General features: G+C 41.4%; 1 protein-coding gene across 3 annotated transcripts; it reads right to left on the bottom strand.

Annotated features, from left to right (window-relative positions):
- Positions 1 to 1,984: 1,984 nt before the first annotated feature.
- suox (sulfite oxidase) lies at positions 1,985 to 12,432 on the bottom strand. Of its 3 annotated transcripts, none has more exons than XM_061784002.1 (5): positions 12,201 to 12,432; positions 8,261 to 8,331; positions 7,994 to 8,174; positions 5,751 to 6,023; positions 1,985 to 4,075 (listed from the first exon to the last, which is right to left on the bottom strand). In XM_061784002.1, the coding sequence occupies exons 2-5, from the start codon at positions 8,317 to 8,319 to the stop codon at positions 2,858 to 2,860; spliced, it is 1,731 nt and encodes a 576-aa protein (XP_061639986.1). In that variant the 5' UTR covers positions 8,320 to 8,331; positions 12,201 to 12,432; the 3' UTR covers positions 1,985 to 2,857. The 3 variants fall into 3 exon arrangements, with proteins under 3 accessions (XP_061639986.1, XP_061639984.1, XP_061639985.1); XM_061784000.1 differs by having other exon boundaries at positions 12,123 to 12,431; XM_061784001.1 differs by lacking the exon at positions 12,201 to 12,432 and adding an exon at positions 9,263 to 12,100.
- Positions 12,433 to 13,101: the final 669 nt, after the last annotated feature.

The raw sequence follows: 13,101 nt of genomic DNA on the forward strand, positions 1-13,101 counted from the left end.
GTGCAAGCATGTGTCGAGTAAACAGGCTGCAGGCAAGATCTAGCAGAGGAACTCTCTAGGAGGGGGAGATAAAATGCAATAAAAACTTGAATGCAGGGACGCGGTTCAAATACAACCTGATCAGGGACGTAGGTATTTATTAGCTGGAAAATGCAATCGGGACATAGCCCGAAGCCTCGCACAGTTCCACTACAAATTTGAGAACAATAAATCACATCGATAGTCATCTCTAGGCTTCTGTTGCACAATTTATTTATGCTCTTTTATTAGCTGGCAGAAGCAGGGGCATGGTGCCCACCCCACCAGTGAAGAAGAAGAAGATGAATCACCTTTTATTGTCATGAACATGCATGCATGGACACGAAATTTGTTTTCTGCATTTAACCCATCACAGTGAACACATACACATGTTAGTGAACACAGTGGAGCAGGGGGGCATTTCGGGGTATCGGTGTCTTGCTCAAGGACACCACAGCCGTGAGCCCGGAGGATGTTGGCGGATGGTCCAGTCGGGGTCTTGAACCTTGGTCCCCCACAATAAAACTATATAGGAATGTACATTTGATTGTTTATTGGTTTTATTAATCCATCCTTTGAGCTTTGGACAAAAAAGGTAATACAAACCAGTTTTTGTGGTATAATTAGGCATGCCATCAATCACCACATCCTGTTTGAAATACAGTAAGTAGTTGTTTTTACCTTTCTGTTGACATTTTGGTTCATTGAATTTTAGTGTTAGAGCGTCAGCCTCACAGTTCTGAGGACCCGGGTTCAATCCCCGGTCCCGCCTGTGTGGAGTTTGCATGTTCTCCCCGTGCCCGCGTGGGTTTTCTCCGGGCACTCCGGTTTCCTCCCACATCCCAAAAACATGCATGAATTGGAGATTCTAAATTGCCCGTAGGTGTGACTGTGAGTGCGAATGGTTGTTTGTTTGTATGTGCCCTGCAATTGGCTGGCAACCAGTTCAGGGTGTACCCCGCCTCCTGCCCGATGACAGCTGGGATAGGCTCCAGCACGCCCGCGACCCTAGTGAGGAGAAGCGGCTCAGAAAATGGATGGATGAATTTTAGTGTATTTCCTTGGTAAGTCTCAAACTAGGAAAATCTCAATTGCGTAACCCTACTGAAGTCAAGACACACTGCTCCAGTTTAATACAGACGTTTGTTTGGTTTCCTCTTTATTACATGTTATTTGTTGTTGCTATTCTTGTCTTAGTGATTGGCAATTCTCAGCAGCACACACAAACACACACGTTCTACTCATGCATGAATCAGTGGTTCTGGTTTTCACATCCAAACCAAGACGCTGCACTCATGACATTTTGATTGATCTATTCTGTGTACCCCAATGTTCAGGCACCCATGAGTCACAGAGCGATCGCAGGGGACATGTTGACAAAAATAAATAAATAGCCAAAATTCACTTCCACAGGACAGGTCCATTGCGACTCATCCTAAATAAGATGTATAAAAGATAATATGTGGTACAGATTTTAATTCTTATTATTTTTTAAACATGTTACTGGGCTTTAAGTGTCTATGAGGAACATCGGGATTCGGGAACAAGATATGGTGATGGTCAGGAGGTTGCACAATCCTGGGTGTGTTTGTGAACAAGACAAATGGGGATATTTCGTGAGGCCTGGAGCCAAAATAACCTAATTCCCCAAACAGGACGTGGCTAGAATTCTCCGAACTTGTCCTCATTTTTGCCTTCACTTATGGAAGCCACATCCACACCATTACATAAAAGACTTTGCACCTTGCTGATCTTCGGTGTGCATCCCTGCATTATGGTGTTTGCGTCAGCTACTGTCAGCAAAGTAGAAGCCTAATTTTAGGAGAACTTCAGCTTGCAAAAGCCACAGAATGTATCACCAGCATGTGAGCGCTATCTCATCTGTTAGGAGCATGAAACTGAGGCCAGCTACCACAAAACATCACTTTTTTCACCTGTTGCAAATAAATCATCACAATGACAGGTATACATTCACAAACTGTTTATTTATAATCTTCAATGATAATGAACATTTCCCATCAAAATATAGCTACTGTATATATTCCAGTGTTGATTTGACTGGTAATCAATCCACAGTCAGAATCTTTCACTGATCAACGTTTCGATAATCCATGATTCTTTGAAATAATTAAAACTTTAAAGAGGGAGCAACTATCGATGTTTAATATTCCTATGATTTTTGATACAATAAAGGACATCTCCCTAATTAATATCATCGCTGTGTTCTCTTCTTATCGACACATGATCATTTCAGCTGGCAAGACCAAAGCCAAAATGACAGCGAAGCCATGCTTTACGCAACAGTTTAGTCTTTCATTAAAATAAATTAGCTGTCAAATCATGTCATTAGTTAACACTTTTTTTTTTTTATTCAAGTAGTTAACAAAGCTTCAGTAAGACAACAACAACAACAAAAAAGTATCATCATTGCTACGAATAAAAATGTAACAATTGACCACTTGCACTCAAGACCAAAGTGTGACGGACTTTTGGAAAGCTGTTTGAGCCTTTATACTGTACTGTTTGAGATCCATTTTTAGGTCCGTGTGCCGGTACTCTTTGTCCTTACTAGTAAGACACTCTACCACCTAAGCCACGCTGGTTCACTAGTGCGGACAAAGAGCGTACTAGTACATGGAACTTAAGGTGGACATCAAAGATGTTGACTAAATGCTAAAACGGCTTTCCTTTGTTAAAACTTCCAAATTCCACAGACAACATGTCTGCACGATCATATCAAGTTGGCACAGTAGCAGACTCAGAAAGTTATGAACGTTGTTTGAGGGAGGTACACACCCAGGTCGTCATCATTGGGCATCAAACAACAGTCTTCTGAAGTCTATTCTTTATCGTCACTGATAGTGACCTTCACCCTGTGCCAGGCGTTACTCAGCACCCCTCTCAGGTTCCAGATGGGAGCAACCGTGTCGGGCTGCATGTTGTAGCTGTTGTCCACGGCCTTGCAGACTATTTCTAGCTGCTGGGCCTCGGGGGGGAGAGGGGCCGTGAGCTCCCACAGCTTCCAGGCCCAGGCTCTCCCTGGCGGGGGCGAAGGTTCCGGAGGTTGCCCCCTGTCGCTGTTCCTCAGCTGGGCGACCTGCCACGTCTTCCCTCCGTCCAGCGACACGTCCACGCGCACCACTTCCCGTCCTCCGCCGCTCCACGCGTAGCCCTTCACAGTCACCTCTTCGTCGCCGCGGGAGACCACCGCGCCATTCGCGGGCGCGGTGATGGCCGACTGGACGGGTAGCTCTTGGATGGCCGGAGCCGACTTAAAGTTGACTGTGTCCCAGTCGGTGGCGGGCGAGAAGCCCTTGTAGTCGTTCTGCTGCCAGTGGCTGCTGCTCTCCTCCGCGCTCACCGTGATCTTGGACAGCCACTTGACGTTCCGGGCGCCCACCGTTCCGGGAACCACCACTCGCAGCGGGAAGCCGTGGTCGGCCGGAAGAGGTTCGCCGTTCATCTCGTAAGCCAGCAGCACGTCGCCTTCCTCGCTCATCGCCTTGTTGAGAGGGATAGATGCGCCGTAAGTTGTCCCCGTCACGTCTTTGTCCAGCCCCTCGAACTGTACGTGGCGAGCCCACCGCGCCACGTCCGGACTGTAGCCGGCCTCCAGCAGCACGTCCCGGAGGCGAGCACCGGCCCAGTTGGCGTTACTGATGGCGGCGATGCCCCAGTTCAGTCCCTTCACCTGCTTGATCGCGTTCATCTCGGAGCGGCGGTTGCCCGCGCACTGCAGCGTCGCCGTGACCGTGTGCTTGGGGAAGTGGCTCTTTAAGTCGTCCAAGGAGAGCTTGAGACCTCCTCCGGGGAGGCCGTCCACCTGCAGCTCATATGACGACGGGTCCACCCAAGGAACGGGCAGGTGGTTCCTCTTGAAGAAGATGGCGGCGGGCGTGACGTAGCTGTCCGAGAGGATTTCGGGAGGCGGCTCTGCGTTGAAGGGCTTCAGGCTGTTGACCTGCAGGACGGGATGTCGCTCGGGGTCAGACGAGTACGGATCGGATGACGCCACACTCTGCTGCTTCTTCTGATCCTCTGCTCGCAACTCGCCAACCTTATAGACGATAAAAAATGCGATGCTGAATCTGTCAAACAGTCACGGTTTGTCCTATTATTTCCCCCATTGACATTCCAGCACCCCCAAAAAACCCACCACAATATTTTTTGTTACGTTTCCAATAAAGAATACACGCACTGTTGTTGAATATAAAAACATGAGAATTTGGAACGGTAGACGGGGCTCGACTCGTGCTGTCACTCGCAAACTACTCATTCAAACGACCAAAACCTTTGAGGGAACATACTCAATAGAATCACTCCATGAACTGATTCTTTTTTTTTAGTTCAGTTGAGCTCAGCCGCGAACGTGTACTGCACTAGAAACTCCCTCGCCTATCAGCCGCTGGCTGTTGGAAGTGGTCACCCAACGAGCCGCACGCTTGATTGAGCAACCTAAATTGCAATCCAACTGCTTTATTCCGTGTTTCACTGGATACACGTTACAGTAATCCCTCGACCTCGCTATATCGCGGTTTATTTATTGGAGATTTAGTGCATCGCAAATTTTTTTCAAAGGTCAGCGTAGTGCAATTATTCAACTGCACATCTCTGATACAGTCAGCTTAACTGGCCAATTGATTTAAATGTGGCAGCAATGACTCACAAAAGGTCAATTGTTCTTTGTAGTAAAAGAAACCTGACTGAGTACCTTACCCCTTTAAAACAGTTTTATTACATAAATACTGAAATACCAACCTTCGTCTGACAAATAGCTACAAATATCGACAGAAACAAATGTCGATCAAGCAATATTTTTGCTTGATTTTCTACAACTACAGTACTGTGGTTTAAAACATCACTGCGATGAATTCTGAATACCCGTAATGCTTTTTGGTGACTACATTGGCAGGACTGTGAGTGTCAGGAACGGTGCAAATTTCACACCGTGTCAGCGTGGACTTGTTCACGACATTCAACCAGGCCATGCCCGAGAGGCATGTGCTTATATTGTAAGTGTGGATGGTGACCTAAACAGATAAAATACCTACACCTCTCTCCAGTGCAGTTTCACAAATTGGCATTGAAAGGGCTATATGAAACTTAAGTTGATATATAGGCAGCACCGTGGACAACTGGTTTGCACTTCTGCCTCACAGTTCTGAGGACCGGGGTTCAAATCCCGGCCCCGCCTGTGAGGAGTTTGCATGTTCTCCCCGTGGCTGTGTGGGTTTTCTCCAGGCACTCCGGTTTCCTCCCACATCCCAAAAACATTGACGACTCTAAATTGCCCTTGTGTGAATGTGTCCGCGAATGGTTGTTTGTTTATATGTGCCCTGCGATTGGTTGGCGACCAGTTCAGGGTGTACCCCGCCTCTGGAAAATGGATGGATGGACTTTTGTATTCCAAAAAATGTTTTAACTGCTCACAGCACTTGTTATGCACTCCTCGCCCTTTTGTTTAGTTTTAACTGCTTTATCTTCAATTTATAAATTTGTCATTACTTTTTACCTTTGTGTAGTGTCTTTACGGTATAGTGACATCTTTTTCCCCCTCTGTATGTCATTACACACATTAGACACGTAAGTGAAAATGTGTACATCCTTTCATGTGGGTGCAAAGTGGTGCATGTTGCCTTCAATCAATAAAACAGGTATGTAAAAAGAAATAGTGAATTAAGGAATTATTAGTTCTTGACACTTGTCACCAAGTTGGCTTCTGCTCATCACACCTTATATTCAGAGAGGATGTCCAGCACGTGCTCCTGGTTGTGCACCGCATAGAGAGCCCAAAAAGGTTCGAGGGCCCCGCCTGCCGCCAGAAGAATTTTATCCCCGCCGGGGTGCATTGTGACGAACGCGGTGATGTCGTAGACGGCGCCTTTGTAAGTGACCCACACGCCATCTTGCAGACTGCGGTGCTTGGTGACCTCCTCTTGGCTGAAGATGGGAAGTTGGGCGGGCTTTGCTTTGACCAGAACGTTAACGGCGTCGGTCTGTTGCGCCTGCATGGCAGAGATAACACGCTACGTCAGTTTTATCAATCAGCAAGCACAGCATCTAAAAGCAGTTAGTTAGAATATACTTTAAAATACACGATGACGTCTTCTGTACTGAATCATTTCTCATCAATTTGGGAGTCATCCGCACAATCCAAACAGCGATGCGTCCAACTTTGCTTGATTTTAAAGAGATCTGACACTGATGCTGAGTTCAAGAGGTGCATGCTGAATCACAGTGGAAGTGGGAGTCAAAACTGACAAATGTGCTGAGTTGGGTCTGTGCTGCACTGTTTGCAAAAACACTGTCGCGGCGTCACCATGGCAGCGAATACCACTAACTCTACGTACTAAGTTAATTGTAACAAAATAATTAATAGAGCCAAATGGAACTTTTTTCCTCAAAAATATACAATTTTGTAATCTTGAAAATATCCAACTTTTTTTCCCTCAAAAATATAGTACAAATTGCAGCACAGTGGATGACTGCTTAGCACATCTGCCTCAGAGTTCTGAGGACTCGGGTTCAAATCCCCCCTCTACTGTGTGGAGTTTGCATGTTCTCCCCGTGCCTGCGTGGGTTTTCTCCAGGCACTCCGGATTCCATCTCAAAAACATGCATGGTAGGTTTATTGAAAACTCTAAATTGGCCGGAGGTGTGAATATAAAAGGGAATGGTTGTTTGTCTGTATGTGCCCTGTGATTGGCTGACGACCAGTTCAGGGTGTACCCCGCCTCTCGCCCGAAGATAGCTGGGATAGGCTCAGGCACGCTCGCGACCCGAGTGAGGATAAACGGTACGGAAAATGGATGGATGGATGGATATTACAACTTTAATCACTAAAGTATACATCTTTATTCTTGTAAAATTTTTGGTATGCATTTAATCTTAAAAATAAACAAGTTTTTGTATTGAAAACACAATTTTAATTTTAAAAATGTACGATTTTTTTCTAAAAAGAATAGATGACTATTGTCCTTAATCTTCAAACTATACAACTTGAATATCATAACATTTTTTACTTTAACCTTGAAAATATACAATTAAAATCTTGCAAATATACAACTTTATTTTCTAAGATTACAACTTTTTTCTAAAAATATACAAATTTAATCTAAACTTTTTTGTTGACAAATACATCTTCATTCCTATAAAATTATGACTTTCACCTTGACAATATACCATAGATCATTTTACACTTGAGACTATGGGAGTCCCAGGATGCACATGTCTGGAAACAATGAGTCCCAGCCCTGGAATAATGAGTCCCTGCAATTTACGATCATGGAGTACAGATACAATAATCCTCCACTATATAACGGTTGTTGCTTTGCGGTCCCGCTATATTGTAGATTTTTATTTGGACAAATTGCACATATTTTTGTGTCATCCATTGCTCTTGCTTTCTCTCCATATATTATGTTTCAGCCTGCCACGGTAGCAAATTTTTTAGGATGATATAGTTTCCTGAAAATTGTCACGATAAACGATAGTATCATTGATTTGTTTTTTTCCCCCATGCCACTGATCTAATGATATTATAGAGTTGTTTTCTGGAGCTGTGGCGCAATGCAAGCAGAGAATGGGATTGATGTATTTCCTGGTCACAGATATACAATAATACTAGATCGTCCCCGTGCCTACGTGGCGGCCATGTGACAATGATTACATCTATTATCTATTGTACATAGAGCAGAGGAAGAGCATCATGGCTGCAGCGCTGAGGAATACAAACACTTTGGAGTCAGTCTTTGGAGTCTGGAACATGCTATTTTTGGTAAATCTTTTTGATATACAACTTTATTCTCTTAAAATTAAAATTTTAATTTAATCTTTTTTTCTTGAAAATATATTTTTTTTTTATTCAGTGTAGCCTTAATACTCCTTTCTTTTCCACAGGTTTACTTTTACAATTGGATCCCTATTGATGATATTTTCAAATGAAACTGTGAATGATGATGGGAAGAAACCAGACCTTGTGATGGTGGAGGCCGTAAGCCAGCACAGCTCCTGTCCCAGCCAGAAGACCCGCTAAGGCTTGTCTCCAGCTTGGACTGTGTCTTGGGTGCTCCCATCTCTGGTCCTTGTTGTTGCTGCTGCTGCTGCCACCCACTAGGCGAATCGCACACCAAGCTGCAGCGGTAAACGCTTGGGGTCTACGAAAATTGAGACCATCTTATTAGGCCTCTAATCGAATACAAAGAGGGATAAACACCACTTGCGAGCAAATGCCCTACAGTACCTTCGAGGCAAAACGGGACCAAATTGAGTAAGACATCGACAGTATCTAAACAGGAGCATTGCATTGATGTTCTGTGGAAAGATCATATTGAGAAGACTTAGCCAACATATGAAATGAAAGTGTGAACAGATGCAGTCAATCAGGGGTGATGAACCCGTTTGGTATCAGGGTCCGTTTTCGTACCGTATTAATTGATGAAAAATGTGATGCAATTATTTCTCAAACGTTTATTATATAAAATATGCATTGTGAGTTAATTTGGGTGTAGCTTAAATGCTCGTCTGTAGATAATTATTTTTTGATATTTAGATGTAGTAATTACATGAGGGACGTAGTGTTAAAAACGCTCCTAAGTATGAGTTTGCAATGCACTTTTACACCACTGAAACAATCACTTCAAGTAATATATTTTCATTAAATGTAATACCCGCCACATCATTTTGTGGCCCGTGAAAGCAAATCATGTGCATCGACTTCACGTTTCTTGTTAATATACCCAAATTGCCTTTCCTGTTGTTAATGTTGAGATATTGTAATTATTTTTTTTCTACTAATCACCCTTTTAACATAAAGGGAGTATTTGATCTTTTTTTTTTTTTTTTTACTGGCTTCTGATTGTAAAATGAGTTCATTAGCCATTAATGTGTTGTGCACATGTAATAATATGAGGCAATCATACATTTACAGTATATATGGACTTACAGTAATAATAGCCCACCGAGGGAAACCATAACAATGATCCGCAACAAAAATTAGTTTGACACCCTTGCCCTAAACCAACAGATTAGCTTTACTGTCATTGATGCCACCATGTGAGGTTGTAGACATCTTTAGAAGAAGACTTTTTGATTTCACTTGAGTCATACGTATTATTCTAAAGTAACAGTACTCTTACTTAAGTACAATTTTTGCCACTATACTGACCTATGTGTATGCTTAATGCTGCTAAACATCACATTGAAAAGAACAAGGAACTGGAGTAAACTAATTTAAGCCTCCCACCTGATAAAAGCCCGGCACTCTCTCCACTGCAGTCGAGTAAATGAACTCCAATCATTGTAATAAGAGGAAAGACGGTGTCATTAAACTGCTACAGTTTTAATTTTAAAAGATGTGAGTTAATATCATCTTTCGTGTCACAGGCGGCCACTCACAGTGAGTTGCAAACATTAACTTCATTCTTATCTTGTGTCTAAGCCTGCGCTCACTCCACGGCCTGTATACACTGCATTTTTGTAAAAAATGATAAAGGGCAAATTTAAACTCTTTACCTCCTACTGGACCAACCAATCAGCAGAGACCTTGAAAAAAGGAGCTGTACTAACAAAAATGTGGTAAACACACATAGGATGAAATAATTATTAGAGATTAGAGAGATTATTACTACTATACTTCCAGAACTATAGAAGTACCGGTCAAAATAAATGTGCAAAAGTATGCCATGACATACGAGTGTTAATGTATTATATTTCAATGTTTAAAAAAAAAACACACACACACACAAATGCACAACAAAGTCAACAAACAAGAAACGTTGCCTCTATTCAACCTTGGTGGATTAGCATGACCTGGATGACTGAGGATCTACACAGAAATAAAGAAAACAAAAAATAGCAAGCACAATGGCATTTTATACTGATGTTGTGACAGTAAGCCAAGAATGAGGCTGCGAGGCTAATTATGTACTAAGTAGATTTATTAAACACATGGCAAAATACATTTCAGAAGGACCATTTCTGTCATTTATATGTTAAAATAAAAATCATGTAACATTATAAATTTCATGAGATGGTAAATTTTGGGTTTTCATTACTATAATAATCACAATTTAGAAAACATTTCACTCTGTGTAGAGAATCTGTATGAGTTTCACTTTTTTTTTTTTTAACAGCTGAAATAAATTAGGTTTTCCACAATATTATATTTTATTGTGCTGCACCATAATAGAAAAACAAAGGTAGCGCCTTCATGAATATGCAAAGCCTTATAAAAGAAGAAACTATTAGTATGAACGATGGTGCATATTAAAGAATGACACGCTTATAGAGTTCACTGGCTATGGAGGGCAATAAAAAAAACAAAGATAAATGATAAGGTTCAAGCAGACTCGGGTGGTGCAGATGAGGCCAAAGTGATCAGTCTAACATTAGTCAATGGAAAAGATTAATCAGACAGAGTGTCTTCTTTTATCAATGATAAACTGTACTCTAAAACAAGGAAGATGAAGAGTTCTCTCTTCATCAATTCCTTTTGAATTCAGAGAATACCATATCTGGCATTGTGGCCTTAAATTATGGCAAGCAGCCAGAATTTAACACGACGACAAAAAAAACAAAACTATTTTAAACACATCGCATTTACAATTTGAATGTATTGCAGACAGTGACAATGAATGACGGATCTCAGCCATAAACGCATAGATTGCAGTTGGAAGGGCTCACCTTTAATCATTTAGGCCTGTCTTATCAACTGTTCCAGTAGCGATTGAGTTTACGACTTACGGTTATTTCTCAGCAGCGTTAACAGGTGCAACCATCCAGCGGCCAACAGCTAACAAAAGCCAGTACCAAATTCTACAGGGTCTCTCCTCTCTCTACCAGAGGAAGCCCACCATTGTGGAAGGAAGTAACAAAGTGAAAATATTTTGTTACTGTACATTAGTAGCTTTTTTCAGGTACCTGCACTTTACTTGAACATTTATTTTTTGGACAACTTTTTACTTATAGCCTAGTGGCTAAATTTTAAAAGATCGGGAGGATAAGCAAGGCTTGAAGTGGAAGGACGAGTAGACCGAGTTTTTCTTTTGTCTTTATTCAACATTACCCTAATCGGTTAATATACGCCGTGTTATAAATTTCCTTAGAGGTGCGAAGATGAGGGCTAGTAAAAAGTTGACAAAGTATCGAGAAATTTAGGATGCAGTGGCAAAAAACATGCCATCATAAACAACTACAATCCCAACAGGATTAAACATCTCTCACTACGTAACTGTGTGCGAACACAAGTGGGAATTTGAACTATTCAGATACTCAATAAGCAGCATTAACAACAATGATGCAACAGATTTGGAGACATTATTTAAGAGCTGATGCTGTCAGTTCCAAGAATATTCATGCGAAATGGTCGTGTATTGTGCCGGCCTAAAAACCACCACCTTCTGGCGTTGAAAAATTGTCTAATCTAAACACACAGGTAAGGTGTATTTTTATTTATTTATTTGTTACTTTTAGATAATATTGCAACGGTTTCTTAAGTAATTTCACAATGTTAGTACAAAAAAACGCTAGCTAGCATTTATCTTCTCAGTACAAGCACTAAGAAAGCTAGTAAGAGGGAACTATTTACTTTGCAGGAATAGTCCCCCCCTTGTGCCAAGATATCAAAATATGTACTCTTTGTAATTGACATTAAAACTGAATTTTTACTTTTTTATATTTCAGACTCTGTACTTCTTTTTTTGGTAAGTGACACGTACACAGGTCGCTAAAACAACTTGAACGGGGCACTAAACAGAAAATTAAGTGACAAGAAAATGGGCAATGACTGCCTCCAGTAAACAGGACTCAAATCTCATGTATTCCCGGTCGTGTGGTTCATAACACGAATTGGGCACTAGCTACAAAACACACTCTCTCTGTAATTTACAATGTCTCATGAAAGTGATTTCTTAACCCAACACCATCCTCGAGAAGTAATGTACACAATGTTAGTAAATTAACTATGAATGCAGATACTATAAGGACACACTTCGTATAGCGTTCTGGAGTTTGTATACAGAATGTCTACACGTCCCTCTCATGGCTAACTTTGCTAACAGTTAGCGAGCTTTGCCATGATGTCCAGGGCGCACAAAATCACCCACCCGTGTATTTGTCCACGAAGAGGATCTGGTATGAATTTCCACCCGCGTCTTGGGGTAAATAAAGAAAAACAAACTCACATATGCGCTGTGAGACGCCCGCTTGTGTTAGTTGTGACCCTGCCACGCAAAAAATATCGAAGACACGTGAGATGTGAAACCCCGCAGCAGCAGCAGCAGCAGCAGCAGTTGGGAGACGTTCACGTTAACAAGGTTCGCGTAGTGTTGTAAAACGACAACACAACACTCACATCGGAAACATCCACAACAGACTTTTTGCTCTCGTGTACAATTTATCTCTATTCTGAAATAAGCAAGGAAGTGACCAATATAGATACACCTAGATCAGTGGTTCTTAAACTTTTTACACCAAGTACCACAATCATGACCGTCATTAAAATACAGTAGTAGACTAGGCCTGAGTATTCATTAAAATAAATAAATAAATAAAATAAAAACAAGATGGGTTTTATTCCTAAAACGTTTATTTAAAATTATTGTAAGACACTGCAACATTATGCACATTTTAATCATTAATACAGTGTTGTGCTTTTAAAAAACGACTTAAATGATTCAATTAAAATGCAATGCACATAAAAGTTAAATAAAAATTGTAAAAAGATTAAATGAAAGTGTATTGAACTTAAAAGTTAAATACAACTGAACAGTACTGTGTCTTTTGTGTACCACTAGGGGGAGCCACTTCGAGTTCATATAGGAAATCGTACAGGGCATAAATACAAAACAATGAAATAAAACAAATCAGTGAATGTGTGCGCCTTCTCATGCTGACTGATGACACTGTATTCTTATGCCACTGCGCAAACTAGTTCATTGAGTGCTGTTTGTAACTTTGAAACCCCTTATGTCAGAACGGAAGACTCGTCATTCTTTACGAAAAACTGCATTTGAATAACAATTCAATGAGAATGCTTTGCGCATACAATTTTAACATTTTAATGAACAGTTCTTAAAGATTAAA

Source organism: Phyllopteryx taeniolatus, chromosome 9, assembly GCF_024500385.1.
Source record: "Phyllopteryx taeniolatus isolate TA_2022b chromosome 9, UOR_Ptae_1.2, whole genome shotgun sequence".
Lineage (NCBI taxonomy): Eukaryota > Metazoa > Chordata > Actinopteri > Syngnathiformes > Syngnathidae > Phyllopteryx > Phyllopteryx taeniolatus.

Excerpts from the sequence above, each read along its gene's own strand:
- suox (XM_061784002.1), bottom strand. The coding sequence starts at position 8,319 with ATGCTCCTGTTTAGATACTGTCGATGTCTTACTCAATTTGGTCCCGTT. Across the intron at positions 8,175-8,260 it reads GGTCCCGTTTTGCCTCGAAG|ACCCCAAGCGTTTACCGCTG; the intron begins GTACTGTAGGGC and ends CAATTTTCGTAG. Across the intron at positions 4,076-5,750 it reads ACATCCTCTCTGAATATAAG|GTTGGCGAGTTGCGAGCAGA; the intron begins GTGTGATGAGCA and ends ATCGTCTATAAG.